At 65.8% G+C, this 23963-nt stretch overlaps 2 protein-coding genes across 2 annotated transcripts; both read right to left on the bottom strand.

Annotated features, from left to right (window-relative positions):
- Nucleotides 1-5508: 5508 nt before the first annotated feature.
- On the bottom strand, nucleotides 5509-10763 carry CASTOR1 (cytosolic arginine sensor for mTORC1 subunit 1). The gene is made up of 9 exons (XM_063172801.1): nucleotides 10631-10763; nucleotides 10439-10509; nucleotides 7645-7838; nucleotides 7417-7549; nucleotides 6779-6902; nucleotides 6131-6244; nucleotides 5962-6044; nucleotides 5748-5842; nucleotides 5509-5668 (listed from the first exon to the last, which is right to left on the bottom strand). Exons 1-9 carry the CDS (start codon nucleotides 10741-10743, stop codon nucleotides 5603-5605), a joined length of 993 nt encoding a protein of 330 aa, XP_063028871.1. The 5' UTR covers nucleotides 10744-10763; the 3' UTR covers nucleotides 5509-5602.
- A 1264-nt stretch (nucleotides 10764-12027) lies between these two features.
- Nucleotides 12028-23438, bottom strand: TBC1D10A (TBC1 domain family member 10A). Its single transcript, XM_063173475.1, has 9 exons — nucleotides 23239-23438; nucleotides 20061-20160; nucleotides 16871-16978; nucleotides 16583-16689; nucleotides 15400-15514; nucleotides 15121-15186; nucleotides 13946-14135; nucleotides 13507-13661; nucleotides 12028-13331 (listed from the first exon to the last, which is right to left on the bottom strand). The coding sequence occupies exons 1-9, from the start codon at nucleotides 23436-23438 to the stop codon at nucleotides 12939-12941; spliced, it is 1434 nt and encodes a 477-aa protein (XP_063029545.1). The 3' UTR covers nucleotides 12028-12938.
- Nucleotides 23439-23963: the final 525 nt, after the last annotated feature.

Genomic DNA, 23963 nt, shown 5'->3' with positions numbered 1-23963 from the left:
CAGAGGGACACGGGGACACGGCGTCTCAGTGGCAGCACTTTATTTCCTTCTGCCATTGTACAAAAATAAAGAAGTGCCACATGGGCGGGGGCACTGCCCTTCTCTGTGTGTACCAAAAATATCAATATTCATAAATAAATCCTTGTGATGGTCATACCTTAACAGCGTACAAAAAAATATAATAAAAATAGATATTTATATATTAGCAATATATAAATACATCTGCAATCTGCAGAAGTTAAATTAACACTAATGATCAATAAATACCATACAGTAACAAATAATAATACATAAATTAGGGGGGAGGCAGTGGGGGCTGTCACCCACTGTCACAGTGCAGTGGCCAGGGCCGGGTCCCTGCTGGGCACAGTCAGGGCTGTGGTGGCACAGGGGGGGACACGGAGGGGACATGGAGGGGACAGGGATGGATGAGAGCACAGGGGACACAACACAGGGATGTGCAAAGGGACGCTGAGAGCACAGAGACACCGAGCACAGGGACACAGGGCACAGGGATGTGCAAAGGGACACCGAGGACAGAGGGACCCTGAGCACCCAGGGATGTGCAAAGGGACACGGAGAGCACAGGGGACACCCAGCACAGAGGGACACCGGGCACAGAGGGACACGGAGAGCACAGGGATGTGCAAAGGGACACAGAGACACCGAGCACAAGGGACACTGAGAGCACAGGGGACACCGGGCACACAGGGATGTGCAAAGGGACACCGAGCACCGAGGGACACACAGACCGTGCAGGGACCCGGGATTGCACTCCCAGCTGCTCCCCGGGGGCAGAGCTGGCCGCGGGGTGACAGCACGGGGGTGACAGCCCCGGGACAGCCGCCGGTGGCAGCGGCGCTCTCCGTGGGCCCGCGGCGGGTGCTGGGCGAGCAGCTCTGAGTCAGGCTGTGTCAGCCGACCCATTGAATCACTGGAAAATCCAGCGGGGCCCGGGGACAGGGAACAGCACCCGGGGGACCCCCGGCTCCACCGGGACCACCTGGATGGCGGGGAAAGCGGAGCGGGTGCGGGAGAGCCAGCCGGGGCTGTCCTGCAGCCCAGCGGCGGCTCGGGGACAGCAGGGTCCCCGCGGGAGCCGGAGATGCTGTCGGTGCGTCCGTCCGAGCCCTCGCTGCGGTGAGCGGGAGCGGCTCCGCGGGGCATCCCGGCCGTCGGACGCCTCTCCACGCTGGGAGCGGGGCTGGGATCGCCTCACACGGATGGAGGTGACGGAGGTGACGGAGGTGACGGAGGTGACGGAGGTGATGGAGCTGCACACGGGAGGTGCCCGCGGGGCTGCCCTAGGGCCGTGCGGGCCGCCCCGAGCCCCGGGCCGCTCTCCCCGCGCCCTGGTCCCGGCGGCTCCGGCGGCTCCCGGCGCTCAGCTCCGCGCTGCGCTCGGCCATGAAGCGGGCGTAGCTCCAGAGGGTCCGGCAGCCCTGCAGCTTCTGTCGGAAGATGCCGAGGGATGCCGCGGGGCTGGGGAGGGGCCGGCGGCCGGGCCGGGGGCTGGGGGCCGGGAACAGCCCCGCCAGGTTGCTGAGGAGCGCTCGCACCTTCCGGTGGGTCCCGTTCAAGCGGCGAAGGATCTCGGCCTCGGGGGGGTGGAGGTCGCGCTGGTGGCGGATGATGTCCTGCAGCGCCCGCTCCATGTGCACCATCGGCCGCCGCAGCCGCCGCAGCCCCCAGGGCCCCGAGCCCGCCCTCTGCAGCCACGGGGGGCGGGTGTCGGTGCGGCACATGCCGTGCATGTCCAGGTGCTGCTCCTTCTCCTGCCCAGAGATTGAGGATCAGGGATGTGCAAGCGGCACGGGGACCGCCCCCGGCTGCCCTGTGGGGGGACAGGCGCGACCCCTCGCCCTGGGGAGGGGGACTCACGTAGAAGGTGAAGAGTTCCTGCGCGTCCTCGGCCATGAGCCGCACCAGCGCCTGCGTCTGCGCCACGGTGGGGGCCAGCGGGGACCTGCCCCCCTGGCCCGGCACCGCCCAGAGGATGAGGAGCCCCTTGGTGACAGCTGGGGACGAAGAGGAGGGAGTCAGAGGCCATTGGGGCATCGCTGGGTGCAGGGACAGAGCCCTCCCTCACAGGGTCACCAGCCCCGTGCCAGGAATGCTGCCTGCACCACAGACCCTGCACCAAAAACCTGCTGGGTTCATCCATCCATCCATCCATCCATCCATCCATCCATCCATCCATCCGTCCATCCATCCGTCCGGAGGAGGATGAGGAAGGTGCAGAACAACCACAGCAGCCGCTCCAGCAGCTCCCCCTGCAGCGCGGGCCCCCGCCAAGGAGGGGACAGCAGCGACACTCCTGGATCCAGTCCCGCTGTCCCAGTCCCTCTGTCACCCGCGGGACGGTGGATGTGGCACTGGGCTCAGACAGCCTCTGTCCCTCTGGGCAAGCTGACCCCTGACCTTCCGCCATCCGTCCCCAAGCTGTCCCCTCCCAGCATCCCCTCCCTCCCAGCGCTCCCCGTGTGCCACAGCGGGCAATGTCCCCGTCCCCGCCGGCGCCCGAGGGAGGCGACAGCGCCGTGGCACAGCCTCGGTGCCACCTGCCCCGGCAGCCAAGGGGCCCCGCGAGAGGGGACACGGGGCTGGGGCCCACGGGCACACCGGGCACACCCGGGGGCACACCGGGCACACACGTACCTGCCAGCAGTGCCCAGGGCCGCCCGTCGCACCGCATGGCCGGGCAGGGTGTCCGCCCGGGCTGGCACAGGCACTTCCTTGAGCGCTCGGCGAGGGGGAAGCGCGCTTTAAAGGCGCACCCGAGTAACCCCCGCCCCCGAGGATGAAAAGGAAGCTCTGCCGCGAAGAGAAGGGGGAGAGCGGCCGGCGGGAAGGGTGGATGGGGATGTTCTTCGAGTCAGTTCCTCGAGGGAGTCCGGGACCGTGCGGGGAGGCCGCGGTGCACCCGGGTCCGGCGGGACCCCCGCTCCCGGTTCTTGGGACAGAAACCCTTTGGGTGACGCCGGTGTCACCCTCAGCACCCGACAGGCTGAACTGAAACCGGCGCCGGCTGCCCCGAAACCCCAATGCAAAAGAGGCCGGCTGGCAGCGGGGACAGGGATGTCACCCATGCGCCACCACGGGGGGCTCGCATCCCAAATCCGGCTGTGGGAGGCAAAAACCCACCCCGGCAAGGAGCGAGGTGCAGGTGTGGGGAGCGCACGGCATCCCAGCACTGCCCGATGCTCCGGGGGATGCTCCTTCCCTGCTCACAGCCACCCTCACCTCTGGGTGACAAATTTGGGCGCTGAACCAAGCGGGGACCCCAGGCGGAGCCCCTGCGCCCGGCAGCACCCAGGGCAACGCCGAGGGTGCCGGGTATTGCCCAAGGCAGCGCTGCCCCTTGGGCAATGCTGTCCTGGGAGAGCCCGGGGGCTGCCACGGCCTCGGCACAGCCCGCAGCGCCAGGACAGTCCCCTCTGTCCCCTCTGTCCCCCTTGCTGGCAGGCGGAGCCCGCACCCGCAGGGCTTTTCCCGTTCCTTGGAGGTGAAGGGCTCCGCTCAGCGGGCCGAGGTGTCGCAATCCCGTGGATTTTGGTGACCCTGGCCGAATTTACGCATTCGGAGGGTTCGGTGGCGGGGCAGGGACACGAGGCAGAAGTTAACAGCTCCTTCCAGGAAGAAGGATGCAGCGCTCACTCACTTTTAGAAGTATTTTGTTTTCCCAGAATTTCCCTGCCCAGCCGCAAAGACCTGCACGCTCTGCTTCCTCCACCCACCGCCTGTGACGGCTCCTCCTCTTCCTCCTGCCCGCAGCGGTTCCGTGGGGCCGGGGGGTGCCCGGGACAGTCCTGAAAGGGTGGAGGAACCAGGAGAAGAACTTGCTTGTTCCACAGCAGTTTGTCCATCCCTCAGGCTGCCGCGACAGGCTGTCCACTTGTGTGTCCGTCCGTCCATTCATCCATCCATTCATCCATCCATCCATCCAAGAATTCCTCCACCTGTTCAGCTATGCATTAACCTGTCTGTCCATATGATCATCCATCCATCCATCCATCCATCCATCCATCCATCCATGCCCTGCCATGAGGGTGATCAGGGAGAGCTCTCCCCTGCCCACAGCTGGCCCTGTCCCCCCCATATGGCCCTGTCACCCCCTGGGCTGGGCCAGCAGGACCCCACGGCGTGGCCACCCCGCTGTGGCCAGGGCTGTGCAATGGCAGGGGACAGAAATAGCTGCGGTGACCGCAGGGCCAGCAGCAGTTTCTTCATCGCGGGAGCGTCAGCGGCGTCCCATGACTCGGAGCAGGGAGCGAGACAGGAAGGAGAGAGCCCGTGGAGCTGGCAGGAAGCTGGAGGCTGCAAGAGCCCGGGGCTGACGTGGGCACGACGTGCCAGGAGAGGGGCACAGCCCTGCCCGGAATGAGGGAGAGCAGGGGATGGCCTTGGGGACAGGGTGGGAGCAGAGGTCCCGCCAGCTCGTCCCTGGTTTGGGGACAGGGTGGGAGCAGAGGTCCCACCAAGCTCGTGCTGGGTCTGGCTGAGGGCCAGGTCCCTCTGGGGGCACCCCTGGCTGCAGCCCCCACCCCGGGCACCCCGCTTTGGCACAGGATGCCAAGCTGCCAGCAAGGGAAGAGGATGTGGGGACACGGTGGCAGTGTGACAGGGACACCCCCAGGCCTGGGGTCAAGCTCCTGCCTCGGTTTCCCCCCAGTCTGGCCTGGTGGGGGGCAGGGGGAGGGCATAAATGTGGGTCTGGGTTTCCCCAGGGTCAGTGATTTGCTGGGGGCTGCCGCTTTAAGCCATTTTTTCACCCAAACTACAGAGCAGAGAAAGTGGCCGTGTCCCAGCCAGACTCTGTCCCCCTGCCCCATCCCAGCCCCTGCCACCAACACAGAGACCAGCTCTGAGCAACCTCCCTGGGCTACACAGAAATAAAAATAATAAGAATTTTATTGACTTATCAAAAACTATGTGAAAATACAACTTGTGAGGGGCTGGGAGTCACTGTCACCCCTCCATAACAGGTGACAGCCAGGGCTGGCATTGAACCAGAGCCCCCCACTGCCCCCTTGGGGAATTTTGGGGTGCCAGGGGTAATCCCAGCTCCAGGAGTGCTCTCCCCTCCATGGGGCTGCTCCAGGGCTGTCCCTGAGCATCGTGGCCAGCGCTCCCTTCCCAAGGGGACACGTGCCATCAGCCCCAGGCTGTCCCCTATAGCACCACGGTGGCACAGCACTGCTCTTTGGCATGTCCCCCCTGTGTCCCCTCCACCTGGGCCACCCACCCCACCCAGGCCAGGCCAGAGGGAGAGGATGGCACCAGGGACTGCCCCTCTCCTTGTGCCCACTGCCACAAGGCCACCACGTCCCCAAAGCCACCACAGCCCCAGCACAGAGGGAGCGACGCTGAGCCCGGCTCTGTGCTGGGGGATCATTAAAGTGAGCAATTAATGACAGGGGTGGGGAGCAGGGGGACACCACGCTGGGACAGCCAGCCCGGGGACACCACGCTGGGACAGCCAGCCTGGGGACAGCCAGGCTGGGGACAGCCAGCCCGGGGACACCACGCTGGGACAGCCAGCCTGGGGACAGCCAGCCCGGGGACACCACGCTGGGACAGCCAGCCTGGGGACAGCCAGGCGCTATCTGCCGCTCTCCTGCCGCTGCTGCAGCAGCTGGATCACCTCAGCAATGCCCTCCTCGGGGACCTGCGGGGCACAGAGGGGGTGTCAGCCTCAGGGGACACCCCAGGGCTGGCAGGGGTGCCCGGGGAGGGGCAGGGCTCACCAGGGCATGATCGAAGTTGAAGGTGCTGATGTAATAGGCCGAGATGTCGGCGGCCGCCAGCGGCTCCGCGATCTGCGCCACGATGCCACACTCGTCTGGGGACAAAGGGGCCTCGGGTCACTGCCACGGGGACATGCGGGGACAGCAGCGCCCCACGGCACGCCCTGGCTGGCAGTGGCACAGGAGGGGACGCGGCCAGCACGGGCACACTCACCGAAGCCGAGGGGCTGCCCCCCGATGCGCACCATGCGCCACAGCTCGCCCGTGGAGCTGGTCAGCAGCAGGTCACTGGGGAAGCTGAGGGGACAAAGGCAAGTGTCACCCCCTCCCCGAGCCCCCAGAGCCAGGGACAGAGGGACAGACGGCCCCGGGGTGGCACCTACCGCTTCTGGGTGTCGGCATCCATCACGATGGAGATGTAGCCCTCGATGAGGGAGAAGGAGAAGAAGGTGATGGAGTCCAGGTCCTGGCTGCCGGGGGCTGCATCCCACGGGGGGCTGCGAGGGACAAGGGGACACTGAGAGGGGTCACACCCCCAAAATGGGGAGCAGAAGGGTTTGGTGGTGCCTCTGGGTGTCTGAGCATCGTGCTGGGTGCTGCAGGGTGGGGGAGAGGGGACAGGAGCAGGTGTCCCCACAGGCTCTGCAGCTCACAGGTGACAATAGGTTTTGGGGCACTCTCAAAAGGGCAGGATCACTCTGGAGAAGGAGCATGCCACCAGCAGGGACCCCATCCCAGGGGACACTGCAGAACCCCACCAGGAGCATTTCCTCCCACCAGCACCACTCCCACTGCCTTTCCCAAACCCACCCCCTCCTGCTTTAGTCTCCAAATGGGCTTTGGTACAATGGTGGCTTTGTCCCTCGTGTCACCTCGGGGTTCCCACCCCTCACTGTGGGTGACAAAACCAGTTTGGAAAACACACCCAGAGTCTGAAGACCCGCTGGGACCAATGGCAGGCACCAGTGTCACCGCAGTTCAGGTGGCACCAGGCCAGAGGCCGCCCCCACGTCCCCATCCCCGGGACTCACCTGTGGGAGTAGAAGAGGACGTCGATGAGCATGGTGGCGATGGCGGGCAGCGTGTCGGGGGCCACCGTGAGGACACAGAAGCGCGTCTGGGGGCTCTGCACCGGGTGCAGCGTGGGGCTGGCGGCTGGCAGGGGAACGGCGGCGCGTCAGGCCTGGGGACAGCTCGGGGACAGTCCCGCAGTGCCACCCCGTGGCCACCGCGCCCGCAGCCCCAAGTCCCAAAGGATGTGGGTACCACGGCTGGGAGCTGCAGCATCTCGGTGGGGACTGGGTGGCCCCAAAATGGGCATCTCCAGTGGGAACTGGAGCATCTCCAGTGGGGTCCCTCAGACATGCAGGTACCACTGGTGGGAGCAGGAGCACCTTGGCAGGGGACAGGGTGACCATGGGGGTCCCCCAGGATGTGGGAACCACCCATGGGAGCAGCATCTTGGCAGGGACTGGGTGGCTCTGGGACAGGGTGGCCTTGGAGGTCCCCAAAAGATGTGGGTTCTACTGGTGGGAGATGGATCATCTCACTGGGGACTGGGTGGCCCTGGGACAGGGTGGCTCTGGAGGCCCCTCAAGGAAATGGGTACCACGGGCTGTGCTGGAGCACCTGGGTGGCCCCAGGGGACACAGAGCCCAGTGTCACTCACGTGGCTTGGGCTTGAGGAAGCCGTTGCTGACGTCATCACAGGTGACAGGGACACACTCGCCACCCTCCTCCTTGTAGATGTCGAACTCCCCGGCCAGCGTGTGGATCACCACGGGCAGGTCCCGCTCCCGCACCTGCCCCGGGGCAGGATCAGCACTGCCACCCTCCTCGGGGCACAGAGGGGCCCTGGGACAGCCAGCCAGGTGTCCCCGTGCCCTGTGCCACTCACCAGGATGAAGTCGGTCTGGTACGTGGAGAGCATCAGCACCGAGACGTGGTGCTCGGCCAGCGGCGCGATGACCGAGCGCGCGATCTTGGTGACACCGGTGGCCTGGCAGCCGGGGGGCTCCCGCCCGTTGGACACCACGCTGAGCACCAGCCACGTGGAATCTGCCACCTGCATGAACTCGGAGGGTGGCAGCTCTGCGGGGCACAAGGGACACTGAGGCAGGTGGCTCTGCAGGGCTGGGCACAGCCACAGAGCCAGGGCCAGCTCGGGCACTGCGTGCCACACTGTCCCCAGGGCTAGCTCAGACACTGTGTGCCACACTGTCCCCAGGGCCAGGATTGCGTGCCACACTGTCCCCAGGGCTAGCTCAGGCACTGTGTGCCACACTGTCCCCAGGGCCAGCTCGGGCACTGCGTGCCACACTGTCCCCTGGCTGATGCCCCAGGCAGGATCAGCCCCAGGTGTGGGGACGCTGGTTTGGATCAGCCCCAGGTGTGGGACACTGGTTTGGATCAGCCCCAGGTGGGGGACACTGGTTTGGATCAGCCCCAGGTGTGGGACACTGGTTTGGATCAGCCCCAGGTGGGGGACACTGGTTTGGATCAGCCCCAGGTGTGGGGACGCTGGTTTGGATCAGCCCCAGGTGTGGGACGCTGGTTTGGATCAGCCCCAGGTGTGGGGACGCTGGTTTGGATGAGCCCCAGGTGTGGGACACTGGTTTGGATCAGCCCCAGGTGTGGGACACTGGTTTGGATCAGCCCCAGGTGTGGGGACGCTGGTTTGGGGTGCAGATCCACAGGTGGAATGAGCCAGACAGGGCTCAGCTGCCCCACCCTGGGATTTGGCCATAGGGACCAGGGGGCCAAGGCTAAGCCCCCCCAAACCCCAAGATGTGTCTCTCCTCCCTGTGCCAGCACCCCAGGCTGGGTGCAGGGGGATGTTGGCATTGCACCCCAAAACCAGCACCACCAGGGCCGTGGGGCTGCCCAGTTCATCCTCTACCCCCAAAGAGCCCCCAAGCCCTGTGCCCATCACCAGGGATGTTCAGGGATGCACACGGGGCATTGGAGGGGACAAGGGGAGGGTCACCCCACTGCCCTGGGGTTCCCAGCACATGGTGGAGAGAGCCCAGGCTGGCAGAGGGGCACAGCTGCTTCCCAGAAATCTGCGGGTGTTGGCAGGGTGGGCATAGGCCAGCTGTTCCTGCCTCCCACCCTCCTGCCCAGGAGAGGGGCTGGCACTGCTGGGGCACCCCAGGATTCATCCAGGCTGTCCCCTCCTCTCTGGGCTCCCCCTCCCAGCACGGGACGGGCCAGGGCCCCCATCCATCCCTCCCACGCAGGAAAGGTGGGAGCAGCTCCCATGGGAGGTCACCCAAGCCCGCAGCCCTTCCGTGGGCACCCGGTGCCCAAGCCCGGCTGAGACCCCAGACTCATCACACCAGTGGTGGGGGGGATGTCACACGGGAGGGTCCGGCACGCACTGAGGGGACCCCTGAGGGGACAGGCTCCGCACCCCGCTCCCAAAGCCGGCCGGGCAGGGCGGAGCGGGGCCGGATCCAGGCCCGGCGGGTGTTCCCAGCGCCTGTTCCTGTGCAGGAAGCGCCAGAACAGCCTCGGCTCCGGCCCAGCGCCCAGCGCTGGGAACAGGGGGGCGGGACAGGGACTCGGGGACATGGGGACCTGTCCCAGAGCTCAGCGTTTAATTGCTTTTCAACACCACTCTGGGCGAGGCTGAATGCAAGGGGACCTCGCTGTCCCTGTGTCACCCACCCCAGGGCTTTATCCTGATCCCAAGGGAATGGGGGGAGCAGCTCTCCTCTGCTGGGGGTCCCCTTCCAGCCTGGCAGCGGGGGACACCGCAGCCCCCGGCCAAGGGGGGTTCACAGGGCACTGCGGGGCCATTGTTCAGCACTTCCCGCCCTCCCCTCGGGATTGAGGAATATTCGTGTGCAGGCCCCAAAATAAAACAATACGTGGGGAACAGCTCTGGCTCTGGGAGCGGGGAGAGCCCGGGACACGGTCCCGCTCCACAGCACAAGGAGCCGAGCCTGGGAGCCGGCCGTGAGTGCCCCTGGCCGGAGCGCTGCCCCTCGTTCCCTGGGTCACGGCCAAGGCTCGGCTGTGCCCAGCTCCTGCGGCCAAGGCAGGAAGGTTTGGGCGTGGGGAGGCGGGCCGGGATCCGGACCCTCCGGCTCGGCCCGTCGGGCCGGTACCGGGGCAGGGCTGGCGGCGAAGGTGATGCACGGCACACGCCGGCTCACCAATGGCACCTCCCTGGGAGAGGGAATGGCTTGGAAGGGATCAAACCGCCCCAGGACACCCCAAAAGCTGACCCTGCTGCCGGACAGGGCTCACCCTGCCAGCCTGGCTGGGCCTGTGCTTTGCCCTCCTCTGCCAAAGCTCCAGCTGGCCCTCGCAGGGAGGAGGGACGGATGAAATCGGACGCGGGAATGATGACAGGAGCGCTGCCAGAGCCTGGAGCGCTGCCCGCGGGCATCCCGGGAGGTGCCCGCGCCCTGCCGGGAGCGCCCGGGCTCCAGGGGCAGCTCTGCCCGGTGCCACGAGCCGGGGGCACCTCAGCCCGGGAGGGGCTGCCGGCGCGAGGGCAGCCACGCCGGAGAGCCTCGGCCGGGCAAGCCGGCACATCCCCGGCGCAGGCGCCGAGGGGACGGGACGGGCACGCTCCGAGGGAGCCAAGCACAAGCCGGGACTCGCTCCCTGGGCCCAGGCGCGGAGCCGGGCTGGGGACGCGCACAGTGGTGCCCGCGGTGCCAGCCCGCCCTGCTCGGTACCTTTGAAGCCCTCCTCGTCCAGCATGACCGTGTAGTCCTCGGGGGTCTCCGTCAGGCTGAAGAACTTGCATCTGAAGCAGAAAAAATCGGTGCTGCAGACCTCAAAACCGCCAGCGTCTCCCGGGGCCGGGAGTCGGGGGGGGAAGAAGAGGAGGAGGAGGAGGAGGAGGGTGGGGGGAGAAAGGCCGGTACCGGCAGCGCTGGGGCAGGAAGAGCAGCTTGAGCAGCGGGTGGGTGTAGAGCCAGAGCCCGCGGCGGGCCAGGCTCAGCACCCGCACCCGGTGCTCCAGGATGTGCAGGTCCATGGCGGCCGCGCCGCCCCGGGAGCCGCCGCCGCCGCCGCTATAAGGGCGGACACGGGCCCGCCCCGGAACCGCCCCGCATCGCCCCGGGACCGGCCCGGGCCCGCCCCGCATTGCCCCGGGACCGCCTCGCATCGCCCCGGAACCGCCCTGGGACCGCCCCGCCGCCGTTCGTCCACGCCCCGTGACGGCCCGGGGACCGATCCGGGAACGCTGCGCATCTCGCTGGGACCGCCCTGTGACCGCCTGCCTGGGCCTGGACCGCCCCGCATCGCCCCGGGACCCGACCCGGCACCGCCCCGGGACAGGCCCGGCACCGCCCCGGGACAGGCCCGGCACCGCCCCGCACCGCGAGAGGCCGCGACCCGGGCCCGGCACCCCGGGAGCAGCCCCGGTTCGGAGCCCCGGGATAGCCGCACCGGAGCCCCGGAACCAGCCCCAGTACAGAACTCCGTGGTGCCCAAACCCAGCCAAATTCAGCCCCCCGGGGTGTCTGGAGCAGTTCCAACTCGAGTCCCGGGGTACCCCCGAACTGCAGCCCTGGGGGTGCCCAAGGAGACCCTCTGGGAGCCCCATTCCACCCCCAACCCCTGCACCCAGCCGGGTCCCACATGCTCAACACCAGGCCTGGAGAGGGAATTCACCAAACCAGGGCCACCCCCAGGAAAAGGGAGTTCTGGAGGGAGGAATGAAGGTTTGGGCATAATTCCTGCCTGCCAGAAGGAGAGAGATGGCCTGGGCACCATTTTGGATGGGAAACTGAGTTCTGGGGTGTCATGGAATTAATTAGGGGTCCCTGGCCCTGTTCAGCCACAGGAGCTGTGACAGTGGGAGAGGGGGAAAGGCCTGGGTGCTGGGATGGGAGTGCACCAGAGCCTGGCAGCCACCACTATCACAAGCTGGGGCAGGTCTCAGTCTCCTCCCATTCCACTTCAAACGGGCAGCCCCAAGGCTGGGTGAGACAGCAGGGCTGGGCCACCCTTTGCAGTGACAGAGCAGTGACAGAGCGGTGACAGCAGCGCGGCCAGTCCCAGGTCACTGCCCAGCACCTGCCCCCCAGGACAAGGGCAGCCAGGGCAGATGGGACCCAGGGAAGGGTGCATGCCAGGGTCAGTGCCCAGTGCAAATGGGATGCAGGGGAGGGTGTTCCACAGGGACAGAGAACCGTGGGAAGGGTCCAGATGTCCCCCGAAGCTGGTACTGGTGCAGCAAGCGTGAGGTGACACCACCCTTGCCTCCTGCCACCCTCCACCCCCATCCCAGGCCAAGAGAGGTGGGAGCCAGGGCTGCGCCTTTACACACTCGCTTTATTGACCCCTTTGTACAAAACTGCTTTTCCCGCTTTATTTTACAAAGCCACCACCCACCCTCGGGAGGGCAGGGGGGGCAGAGGGGACCCCACAACCAGGGAGCACCTGGCTGCTGCTCACCCACCCCGTCTCACCTGCGCTGGGCCCGGGGGGCAGCAGTGGTGGGGCGAGCCCTGGCAGGGTAAACACTCCCCCTGAGCTGTGGGCAACTTGGGGGTGGGAGGGGATGGGATGGGGGGGCTTTAGCCCCAAAACTCGGCATCAAATCCTGCTGCCTCTAGCGCATCCTGCCTCGGTCCCTGTCCTGCCTCGGAGGAATAATAAATAGGCTCAGTGAGTAGGTAAGTTGGGTACTACATAAAGGGCTACAGCTTGATATATCCTCACTAGATAAGAGGGGGCGAGGGGTCCCAGGGCTCCTCGTGTACCCCCAGTGCCCTGTGCCAGGCCTAAGTGCTCGGGAGCCGGGGCTGGGGCTGCCCGGCTGGCGCAGGGTGGGGGCCACAGGGGGGACCCGGGGGGTGATGGGTCGAGGGGCTCTGGGACGGGGAGAGGGGCCCGAGGGGCAGCCCAGCCCCCCAGTGTGGGGAGGGAGCTCGGGTGGCTCAGCCACCCCCTGCCCGGGCTCCCACCGCTCGTGGTGCCAGCACCCTGCGGGGTGGGCACCCAGCGCAGACCCACGGTGTCCCCTTTGGTCACCACACCTGGCCAAGCTCCACGGATGCCCCGAGAGGGCCACGCTGTTCTCACGGGGCCGCAGAGCCCCCCTGTCCCATCCCTCCAGCTCAGAGCCCCCAGCGCCGGGTGCCAGGGGTCCCCCTCGGTGTCGTCGCGCCCGGGTCCGTGCGCAGCCCCGCTGAGCCCGGCTGCCCGGGGGTGGGCCGGGCCCTACAAGTACGTGTCCTCGCTCTCCCGGGAGCTCAGGCTCTCCTTGGACTGGTGGTGGGGGGAGACCTGGGGGTGCAGCAGCTCCCGGGTCGTGCCGGGCGCCCCGTTGCCCTCGGCCCCGGGGCCGTTGGCAGGACTGGCCGGGCCCTTTTCCCGGCTCTTCTCCTTGCTCTTGCGGGCCTTGGGCACGGGGGCGGGCCCGGGGGAAACGATGATGGAGGGCACGGGCTCCAGCGCCTTGCGCGGCGCGGGCTCCGCCTCGCTGATGGCCTTGGCGCCGTGCAGGCGCGGGGGGGATTTGCACTGCAGCTCTCCGTGCGTCTCCCGCCACTTCTTCAGCTGGATCAGGTGCTCCCGCTCGATCTGACGCTCCGTCACCGGCAGCTCGATGACCTGCGGGGACACTTGTGCCATCAGCGACAGCGCCACCGGGGCTGGGTGTGGGATCCCCCTCAGGGCACAGGCCACTGCTAACCGAGCCTTTCGGGAGCTGCTGCCCATGCTCCACCCACCCAGGGACAGCCCGGTCTGGCAGCACTGGCCCCCCAGACCGCCCCCAGCACCTCACCTCCTGCACCAGGAAGGCCTCCTGCATGATTTTGGGGCTGAGGGCCCTCAGCCTCTCCATGGTCTCATACTGGCCCTGGCAGGATTTGAGCTTGTCCGAGGAGCCCAGGGTGTGTTTGAGCAGCACCAGGCCCACCCGGAAGATGATCTTCACTCCTGCAAGAGGAGACGTGAGGCAGTGAGCACCAGGCAGGACAGGGTGACACTGCCACCATGTCCCTCAAATGCTGTGGGGCAGCAGATCTAGTCCCACTAACAGTCAGGACATGCAAGAGGGAGAATTTGGGATGTACACACCTCCTAACCCCCAGGAACACAGCCCACCTCCACCCCAGGCATGTGGCTGCCCCAAACCTGCCCTGCTACAGGTCCCATGGCCGTGGGGAGTGCAGCCACCCCATGAGGAGGATGATGAGGATGAGGATGGTGGGAGCTCCCACCTTCACAGAAGAACATGTCCCAGACGCGCAGCACGGAGCTCCAGGGCAGCGTGCGGGAGAAGGCGCACATGAACCACTCCGTCATGTACAGGATGGGGTCGATCTTCTGCTTGCTCAGGTGCTTGTAGGCCACAGGTGAGACCTTGTGCAGCAGGGAGAAGAGGATCTGTCCGTCCAGCTGGATGGCTTCCTGCAGGGACAGGGAGCAGCATCCCAGTGAGTACCCCAGCCCTGGATCAGCCCCCAGTGCCCCCCAGCAGGGGCAGCCAACCCTCTACACCTGATTTGAGCAGAGCTGTGTCCCATGGATGCTGCACTGAGACCCCCATCCCTGAATGTGAAATGCTTCAGGGAGCCTCAGCACAGCAGGGACACTCTGGGGATACCCAGCCCCTCCACAGACCCCTTTCTTTCCCCAGGGTGAGGAGCTGAAGAGTTTTTGGCCTGGAGATTCAGAATCATGGAATGGTTTGGAAGGGACATTAAAACTCATCACATTCCATCCAATTGCCATGTGGTACCTTCCACTGTCCCAGGCTGCTCCCAGTGCCATCCAGCCTGGCCTTGGGCACTGCCAGGGATCCAGGGGCAGCCCCAGCTGCTCTGGGCACCCTGTGCCAGGGCCTGCCCACCCTGCCAGGGAACAATTCCCAATTCCCAATATCCCACCCATCCCTGCCCTCTGGCACTGGGAGCCATTGCCTGTGTCCTGTCCCTCCATCCCTTGTCCCCAGTCCCTGCCAGCTCTCCTGGAGCCCCTTCAGGCCCTGCAAGGGGCTCTGAGCTCTCCCTGGAGCCTTCTCCTCTCCAGGTGAGCACCCCCAGCTCTCCCAGCCTGGCTCCAGAGCAGAGGGGCTCCATGGATTCCTCTAGACTTGCTCCAGCAGCTCCAGGTCCCTCCTGTGCTGGGCCAGCTCTGCAGGTGGGGCCTCACCTGAGCAGGGCAGAGGGACAGAATTCTCCCTCCCCTGCTGCCCACACTGGGGGCTCAGCCCAGGACACACGGCCAGGGCATGGCCAACCCTGACCCAGCAGCACCCCAAAGTCCTTCACCCCAGGGCTGCTCCTGATCCCTCCATCCCCAACCCAGATTGATCCTGGGGGTTGCCCCAACCCACACGCAGCACCCTGCAGGTCCCTGCCACTGCTGAAAGCACCATGAGCCCTTTACTCACCAGTTTCTCGCTGTAGTAGCCAGGGAGGTACTTCTCACAGATCTGCACCAGGCACCAGAACGCTTGCTGCAAGCCAAGGGACAGCAGGTGAGCAGCCAGAGGACATCCCTGTGACCCACTGCCTGCTCCCAGGGACCAGGGGAGAGGGTGGGGAGCAGCAGAGCACCCCTGGGGCACTGTGAGTAGCCCTGAGCCGGGCACCCCTCCCATCAGCACCCCCCAAGGGGCCCCACACCCCCCGGGAGGTGCCAGCTCTGTCCCGGAGCCGCGTGCCCGTACCTCAGCTGGCATGTGCATGAGCAGGACGGCGGCGATGGGCGCCTGGGCCTGGCAGTACCCCTCCTCTGGGCGGTACAGCGTGTACGCCTTCAGCACCCGGAACAGGTCCTGCTGCCTGCGGGGACACCGGGCACAGCTGGGCACACTGGGCACGCACAGCTGGGCACACAGCATGCACAGCTGGGCACATGGTGTGCACAGCTGGGCACACGGCACACACAGCTGGGCACACACAGCTGGGCACACACGGCACGTACAGCTGGGCACACACAGCTGGGCACGCGGTGCGCACAGCTGGGCACACACGGCACACAGCTGGGCACACACAGCTGGGCACACACAGCACACACAGCTGGGCACACTGGGCACGCACAGCTGGGCACACAGGGCACGCACAGCTGGGCACATGGCACACACAGCTGGGCACACACGGCACGCACAGCTGGGCACACATGGCACGCACAGCTGGGCACACACAGCTGGGCACATGGCACACACCGCTGGGCACATGGCACACACAGCGGGGCACACACGGCACGCACAGCTGGGCACACACAGCTGGGCACACACAGCTGGGCACACGGTACACACAGCTGGGCACACGGCACACACACACAGCTGGGCACACCGGGCACATGGCACAGTCAGGCACACACGGCACACATGGCACACACAGCTGGGCACACACGGCACACACAGCTGGGCACACAGCATGCACGTGGCCCAGCAGCCTTCCCCGTGCATGCCAGGCTGAGCCTGGCTCAGTCCCTGGCTGGGATCCCTTTTCCACACAAGCCCAGGGCCGCAGGACACAGCAGAGCGCAGATCCTGCCTGGATCTGGGACTCGAGCCATGGATACAACCACCCTGCCCAGGGTGAGCCATGGACAGGCAGGGACCCAGCAGCAACACAGGGGCACAGCTGCTCCCCAACACGCTGGGAGCAGCATTTTCCTGGTGAAATGGAGGGCACAGGCTGCCACCTACTCCCTCTGCCCTCCTGTCATGGCAATTCCCACCCCACTGGGTGTCAGAGCTGGCCTGAGCCATCCTGTTTTCAGCCAGTGGACGCTCTGTGACTGTGGGAGTATAGGGAGGACACTGGGCACATGAGTGTGGCTCCATGAGCTGGGACAGACAGTGCCCACCCCATCCATGGCTGCTGAGGGCTGGACTCACATACCCATGGCCTCCACGTGAGACGAACATCTCATGGAAGGGGAACTGCCGGTGGAGATCCCGCTCGATCACATCCAGCCACTTCGGGTCTCCTGTGAGGAGGTCCAGTTCCTGGGGAGGGCAAGATTGGGGTGAGCAACACCCTTGACACCCCCCACAAGATTTCTGAGATGCCAACAAACACCCAAGCCCCAGCAGGAGCCACCCCAGCAGTGCCCCCTCCCTGGTGATGGGAGCCACCCCAGCAGTGCCCCCTCCCCGGTGGTGCAGGAGGGTTCCCAGCAGGACTCACATCAAACTTGCCCATGTTCTGCTCCAGCTTGACCTTGCTCCCAGACAGGTACTGCCAGGCACGGCCCCGCAGCGAGGGCGGGATCCCCTTCTGGCAGCGCAGGCGGATCTGCAGGACAGACACACAGACACAGCGTCAGGGGAAACACAGAGTGTCCCGGGGCAAGGGGGCAGCCAGGCCAGCACCACGGCCACAGGCTGGTCCCCTGCTGATCCCAAACAAGGAGCAGTGTCCCTGAGCCCCTGGGATGCAGGGATGCCAGCTGGAATGGCAGTCAAGCCCCAGCAGCACGGGGGAGCTGCCAGAGGCCCAGCAGAGGCTTTGTGGCTTGCAAACAGCTCCAAACAAGCCTGGCACTGCCTCAAAGGCAGATCCTGCTGGGAGCTGGAAAAGCAAACTCTGGAGTCAAGGTGGAGAGTGAGTCTGCCCCACATGGGAAGCACTGAGGACACAGAGGAGGTTCCCCAGCCCCCAGTCCAGTCCCCCACACCCCTGTGGGGCCATGGAAAGCAGGGATGTGCACCCTGATAAGTGTCTCAGCCTTTCCACCTGCTCATCCTGGGCAGAAGGGCAGGTGTGGTTCTGTCTCTGTGCATGGCCAGATCCTGAGGCCCCTGGAGCCAGCTCCATGCCCACAGTTTCCTGTGCCCCTGGTTTCCCTGGCACTGGGCACCAGCCAGGACCAAAGTCCAGGCGAGGCAGTCGGTGCCTACCCTGCGTGGGGAGCTGAGCCAGCTTAGCCCTGGGGCTGCCTGCACCAGCAGGGACCAAAACAGAGCCCCCAAAATCCCACTGCAACTCCTCATCACAGCAGCAGCCCCAAATCACACAGTGATGGAATGGTTTGGGTTGGCAGGGACATTAAAGACCATCTCATTCCATGGGCAGGGTCACCTTCCACTATCCCAGGGTACTCCAAGCCCTGTCCAGCCTAGCTTTGGATACTGCCAGGGGCAGCCCCAGCTGCTCTGGGCACCCTGTGCCAGGGCCTGCTGGGCACCCTGTGCCAGGGCCTGCCCGCCCTCACAGGGAACAATTCCCAATTCCCAATATCCCATCCAGCCCTGCCCTCTGGCACTGGGAGCCATTCCCTGTGTCCTGTCCCTCCATCCCTTGTCCCCAGTCCCTCTCCAGCTCTCCTGGAGCCCCTTCAGGCCCTGCAAGGGGCTCTGAGCTCTCCCTGGAGCCTTCTCCTCTCCAGGTGAGCACCCCCAGCTCTCCCAGCCTGGCTCCAGCCCTCAGAGCATCTCTGGTGCCTCCTCTGGACTCTCTCCAGCAGCTCCACAGCCTTATGTGTCCTTTTCCCCACAGTCCTCAGCCAGGGTATGCAGCAAGGTGGGCCCCACAAGCCCAGTCACCCCCCACAACACCCTGCAAACCCCAGCACAGCCTCCCCTCCTCATGTCCCTGCTCGGGTGGCACATGCCAGCTGTGCCAGAGCTCTGAGAGCAGTGGCCAACAGCTCCCAAATCCTCTCCTGCCTGCCCAGGGCTGTGTTTCCCTGCTTGCTGGAGCAGCTGAGGAGCAGGTGGCTGTTTCCAAGCACAGCACCATCACCTCCCCAGGGGGTTTGCTGCTCCCTCAGTGGTTGTTTGCACGGGCAGGTCCCTTTGTGCTGGCAGGAAACACAGCGGACGATGCCCAGGGCTGCAGTGGGCAGCTCCATGGCTGCTGACAGCTCCCATTTCCAGCCAGCTCCCCTTCCTGCTGACGGAGCTGCCAGGAAGGAAACTGCCTCGCTGGGTTTTGGTTGGGCAGCCCCTCCAGCTGGCTGGGCCAGTGCTGCCAGGGCTGAGCAGCTCATCCCCTTGGACCCACGTGGGGTGCTGCCATCACCCCCACGATCCCACTGTGATCTGGAGTGTGTCTGGGCTGAGGGAGGCTGAAAGCAAGGTGAAGCTGGAGCACTGCCCGGGCTGGGAGAGCAGTGGGAGCTGCCCACCCACACGTCTGCCCTGCTCCCAGCACGCGGTGCTGGCACAGTGCAGCTCCAGGAGGGATGTGGGGTCAGGCTCTGCTGGGATCAGGGCCAGGCAGGGAGCGTTTGGGATGCTGGAGCAGTGCAGGTGTGAGCAAGCCCGGCAGGAGCTGGCCCAGGGATCCACGGGCTGCCTGCCAACCCTGTGAGGCAGCCAGAAAAGTGCTGGGGTTTTTCACAGGCTCAGGGAGCTCCCCCAGAGCAGCAGGGACCTGCACCAAGCAGGCTCCTGCCAGACCAAGGATAGTTGACAGCATCCAAGGCCAGGCCTGGCAGCCTTCCCTGAGCAGCCCCAGGGATACAGGCACAGAGCAGCATTCCAGAGCAGCCTCTCCAAAGCTCCAGGCATGGATTTTTGCTGCAGGACAGACCATACAGCACATCAGCCCCATGGAGACTCCCAGAGGCTCGGCCCAAGCACAAGGGAGCTGCTGTGCCAGCTGGAGCCCTCTGCCCATCCCAGAGGGCACTCTGTGGCACACGGCTGGAGAGCGGCAGAAATTGCCCATGGAACAAAGCACCCACCTGCTGTGGCCCAGAAATCTCTCCCAAATCCCTTAAGAGCAGCCAAGAAACAGATGAGGGATTCCAGTGTCATTCACCAGCAGGGACAGCACTCTGGCACACTGAGGAGACTCTGCCAGCATGGGGAGGAGGATGAGGAGAAGGCCCTTTGGCCACTCTCTGGCACTGCTGTCCCATGTCAGCAGCCTCACTGCTCCCAGCAGACACACAGCAGCAACCCTGGACTTGCTGCATCCCAATTCCTGCCTCATCTGCAGGCTCAGGGATCAGGGAGCCCAGCAAACCAAGCCACAGAGCCAGCACACCAGGAGTCTCCCAGGGACCCCCGTTTGCAGACCAATGTCACGCGCGTCAGACTCAAACATTTCCTACACCGAGCTTTTTTTGGTCTGCAAGATGCTCAGAACAGAAGTTTCCATGAGCAAACAATTCCCATGGCTGCCTGCAGGCAGCCAAAGAAGGCCTAGGAAGGCTCCAGCCCGGCAGGGAAGAGCTGGAGGCAGAAGTGGGCTCCAAGTTCCAGTTTCCAAGGGCAGTGAACAGCCCATTCAAGCCAACAGCATCACCCAAAGGCACACAGATGCCTCTCTGCAGGGAACCAGTGACACCAGGCTGCCCCAAAGGGACACTGCTGTGCCTGGCTGTCCCTCACTGCCACCTCTCAGAGGTGACATGGCTGTCACTTACCTTCTTGTGTTTCTTGGCCATCCACTTGTCCCAGTTGTTGAGCATATCCAGCCACTTGGACTCCCGCTGCCGCAGCACCTCCAAGGGCACCTCCTCCAGCCTGTGGGACCGGGAGGAAGAGGCCGGTCAGCGGGTGCCTGGCCCTCCCCATGGCGCTGACCCTCTGGCCTCCCGAGCACCCTGGGTGCCCCCCATGCCCAGGTGGCTGCAGCCCTCAGGGCTCAGGGCTCAGGGCACGCTCGCAGCTGCCGGAAGCGCTCGCCACCCGTGAGTGAAGTCGCTGCAGCAGCAGAGCAGCTCAAAGCTCTCGGGAGCGGCCTGCACCGCACGCAGCACGTGCTGCAGCATCCCCGGGGACACGGCAGGAAGGTGAAGCATGAGCAAGACCTGATCCCTGTGGCAGGCCCAGCTGCACACGGAGAGGGCCGGGGCCATGAGCACCGTGTCACTCACACAGCCCCGGCCACGCCGCGCTCCCAACGCCTGGCGCTGCTCCAGGCCCGGCGCCGAGCCCGAGCAGGGTCCCCGAGGAGGGAGGGGAGTGTTTTCCAGAAACGGCTCCGTCTAGCCAGGGAATCCGACTTAACCCTGCTGAGGCAGGGGGATGCTGGGGGGATGCTGAAGACGGCACTGCAGCCTCCAACCCCCCGTGGCACCACATCTGTGCAGAGATGGGTGACAGGCAGGCCCAGGCAGGGACGCCCAAGGAGAGCAGACGCTCCTCCAAGCCATCAGTGCAGACTCAATGCCTTCCCAGGCTCTGCTCCACACTGTCCTGTGGCCACGCCAATCTCAGGAAGAGTCAGATCCTTCCTGAGGACCCGAGGCCAGCGGCCTGGTGCTGAGCATCCTCCAGCAGCCAGCCCCACCACAGGACATGCAGGCCCGGCCTCCTCCCTCCCTCCCTCCCTCCCTGCACATGCCGAGCCGGAAAGCTGCGGCAGGGTGAGCCCAGGGCCGCATCCAGCTGGCAGCGCTGCCCCGCGCCCTGCCCAGCCCTTCCAGCCCAGTCCCACCCACCGCAGCGGGTCGGACGGGGCGAGCGCGATTGTTCCGAGAGCAAACCCGCTCCCAAAGGATCTGCTTTGCTTGGCTCCCCACCCTCCCCGGCACGGCCAGGCATGGCCGGCAGCTCCCCAGCCCGGCACGGGGATGGAGGCAGCGCTGGCCTCCAGCCGGGGCTCCGCGAGGCGTGGGAAGCTCGGGACGCTGGATGCAGGAGCTGGCTGCGGGCCGGCTGGAGCTCTGCCAGCACAGACTGGAAGCTGCTCCCAGCTCATGGCTGCTTGGCAGCGGGCAGGGAGCGAGGACCGGCTGCGTTTCATATGGCCCGGGCGGGAGGGTGGGGGCACTCCAGGCGGGGAAGTGACGGGATGCCCTGTGCTGGGAATGCGCTGCTCTGCATCCACGCCGGGTGACATCCCCACAGCTCGGCCCTTCGCGGTGCCCTCACACCCTCCATGGGTGCTCGGATACCCTGCCTGCCCTTCCTGTGCAAACCCAACTCCGGCAGCCACAGCAGGAGGGCACACATTCCCCTTCATCCCCGCCTGGACAGACAGTGAACCAATAAAGGAGCAGGGCAGGATTGGGCCCCAGCACATCTGTGGGGTGCTGCAGGAGCCTCAGTCCCCAGTGACTGTCAGCACCCCTGGGAGCAGCCACTGGCCTCCAGCACCACGACCTTCATGCAGAGCTGCTGCTGCAGGGACAGGGACACCCACAGGAATGACAGCCAGGACAAGTGTCCCCTAAATGTGGTGTGTGCTCAGGACAGGGTGCAGCACCGCAGGAAGGAGAGGCCACACCACTCCCGCAGCGCCGAGGGATAAGGTTTATCACCCGGAGTGATGCACCTTGCCCAGCGCCAACATTCCAACCTCCAGCACCTTTTCACCCCACAGACCCACCCAGAAACACCCACAGGCCACGGGGGGTGAACACTGCTCCTCACAGACAGGGAAACGGAGGCACGGCTGGCACCGGAGCACTCAGGTGGGCAAAGCCCAGGGAGTGTGCTCCAGGCAGTGCCCGGGCTGCCGCGCGCTGCTCCCACTGCCACCCCGACTTTCTCTGGGCGGTGCTGTGAAAGCAGGGCCAGGAAGACAAACGCCAAACACGCTGCCGAACCAGCTCGACAGCAACAGCACATTCCTGGGTGTCAGCACCGCCCTGGGGCCCAGCGCCTCGGGTTAGCCTCACTTCCTCCGAGGGTTTCCTCCGGCAGAGCGGGGTGACCATGGTGCCCAGCACTGCCAACAAGGGCTCCTTGCAAAGACACCACGGCCTGGCCTCCTTGGCTTGACAGAGGCCAAAAGTCCACGGGAATCACTGCCTGGAGCTGACCAGACACTGACCTCGTGTGCTGGCAGCTCCCGATCCCAAATGGGGTGGACACCACTTCCCAGCCATTCGCCCTCTTCAGAGGCAGATGGGACAGCTGGAACAGCTTTTGGGGCTCTTCACACAGCCATCACAGCATCATGGAATGGTTTGGGGTGGAAGGGACCTTAAAGCTCATCCAATGCCATCCCTGCCCTGGGCAGGGACACCTTCCACTGTCCCAGGCTGCTCCAAGTCCCATCCAGCCTGGCCTTGGGCACTGCCAGGGATCCAGGGGCAGCCACAGCTGCTTGGGCACCCTGTCCCAGGGCCCCAGCACCCTCAAACAGAACGATTTCTCCCAGATATCCTATCTAACCCTGCCTTCTGACAGAAGGAAACCATTCCTCCTTATCCTGTCACTCCAGGTCCTTGCCCAAAGGCAGGAGTCCAGCTTCCCTTGCCGCCCCTTTAGGCACTAGAACGGGTTCTAAGCTCTGCTCGGAGCCTTCTCTCCTCCAGGCTGAACACCCGCAGGTCCAGCCCGGCTCCCTTGTTCACATCCCGGCTGCTGCGGCCTCCGCCGCGGGCACGAGCGATGCCTGACAGCGGTCCCAGCGGTGCCGGCGGCCCCGCGCCCAGCCCGGGGGCGGCGGGGACAAACCCCCCGGGGCGGGGAGAGCCGCGGCCGGCCCGGCCCAGCCCCAGGCCCGGCCCTGCGGGGGCCGAGCGGCCGGAGCCGACTGGGCCGGGCCTGGGGCGGCTCCTCTGCGCCTCGGTGCCCCAGCGTCCCCCCGGCCCCTCACGGCCCCGGCCCCGGCCCCCCCTCATGGTCCCCCCTCACGGCCTCACTCACGTCCCCTCGGCGCCGCGGCTGCCCACGATGAAGCCGAACTTATCGACGCGCCGCTCCTCGGGGCCGCCGCCGTTGATCTCGGAGTCGGAGCCGAGCGAGCTAAGCTCATCGCCGCCAGGGTCGGCGAGGCTCTCGCGGGTGCCCGCCAGGCTGCGCCCGCCGGGCGAGCTGGGCCCGCCGCCCCCGCGGCTCTTGGCCATGGCGGCGCCTCAGCGGCGGCGCGGCCGCTCCGCCATGCCGGGACACGGCGGCGGCCACGCCCCGCCTCGGCCACGCCCCCTCCCTGCACCGCCATTGGGCGGGAGCAGAGAGTCGGCCAATCAACCGCCGGGATTGTGGGAAGGAAAGCCCGCCCCCGAAGCTGATTGGTCGAGAGGACGAGGAGAGCTGTCCGTCAAGTGCCGGCGGGTGTCGGTGAGGGGCGGGGCTCCGTGCGCCGGCAGTGGGGCAGCGCTGGGGCGGGAGGCGCTGGGACCAGTACGAGACATAACGGGAGGGACTGGGACCAGTACGAGACATAACGGGAGGGACTGGGACCAGTACGAGACATAACGGGAGGGACTGGAACCAGTACGAGACATAACGGGAGGCGCTGGGACCAGTACAGGACATAACGGGAGGGACTGGGACCAGTACAGGACATAACGGGAGGCGCTGGGACCAGTACGAGACATAACGGGAGGGACTGGGACCAGTACAGGACATAACGGGAGGGACTGGGACCA

The sequence above is a fragment of the Melospiza melodia genome, chromosome 20 (assembly GCF_035770615.1).
Source record: "Melospiza melodia melodia isolate bMelMel2 chromosome 20, bMelMel2.pri, whole genome shotgun sequence".
In the NCBI taxonomy this organism is placed as follows: Eukaryota; Metazoa; Chordata; class Aves; order Passeriformes; family Passerellidae; genus Melospiza; species Melospiza melodia.
The sequence above is the reverse complement of the archived record's forward strand: the minus strand, read 5'-3'. Positions and strand labels throughout refer to the sequence as shown.

Coding starts and splice junctions, on each gene's coding strand:
- TBC1D10A (XM_063173475.1), bottom strand. CDS start 23,438: ATGGCCAAGAGCCGCGGGGGCGGCGGGCCCAGCTCGCCCGGCGGGCGC. Junction 15,187..15,399: donor TCATGCACATGCCAGCTGAG/GTACGGGCACGC, acceptor CTTGGCTTGCAG/CAAGCGTTCTGGTGCCTGGT. Junction 14,136..15,120: donor GCTACTACAGCGAGAAACTG/GTGAGTAAAGGG, acceptor CTGTCCCTGCAG/GAAGCCATCCAGCTGGACGG.
- CASTOR1 (XM_063172801.1), bottom strand. CDS start 10,743: ATGGACCTGCACATCCTGGAGCACCGGGTGCGGGTGCTGAGCCTGGCC. Junction 6,903..7,416: donor CTTCCTCAAGCCCAAGCCAC/GTGAGTGACACT, acceptor TTCCCCTGCCAG/CCGCCAGCCCCACGCTGCAC. Junction 6,245..6,778: donor GTCCTCTTCTACTCCCACAG/GTGAGTCCCGGG, acceptor TGTCCCTCGCAG/CCCCCCGTGGGATGCAGCCC.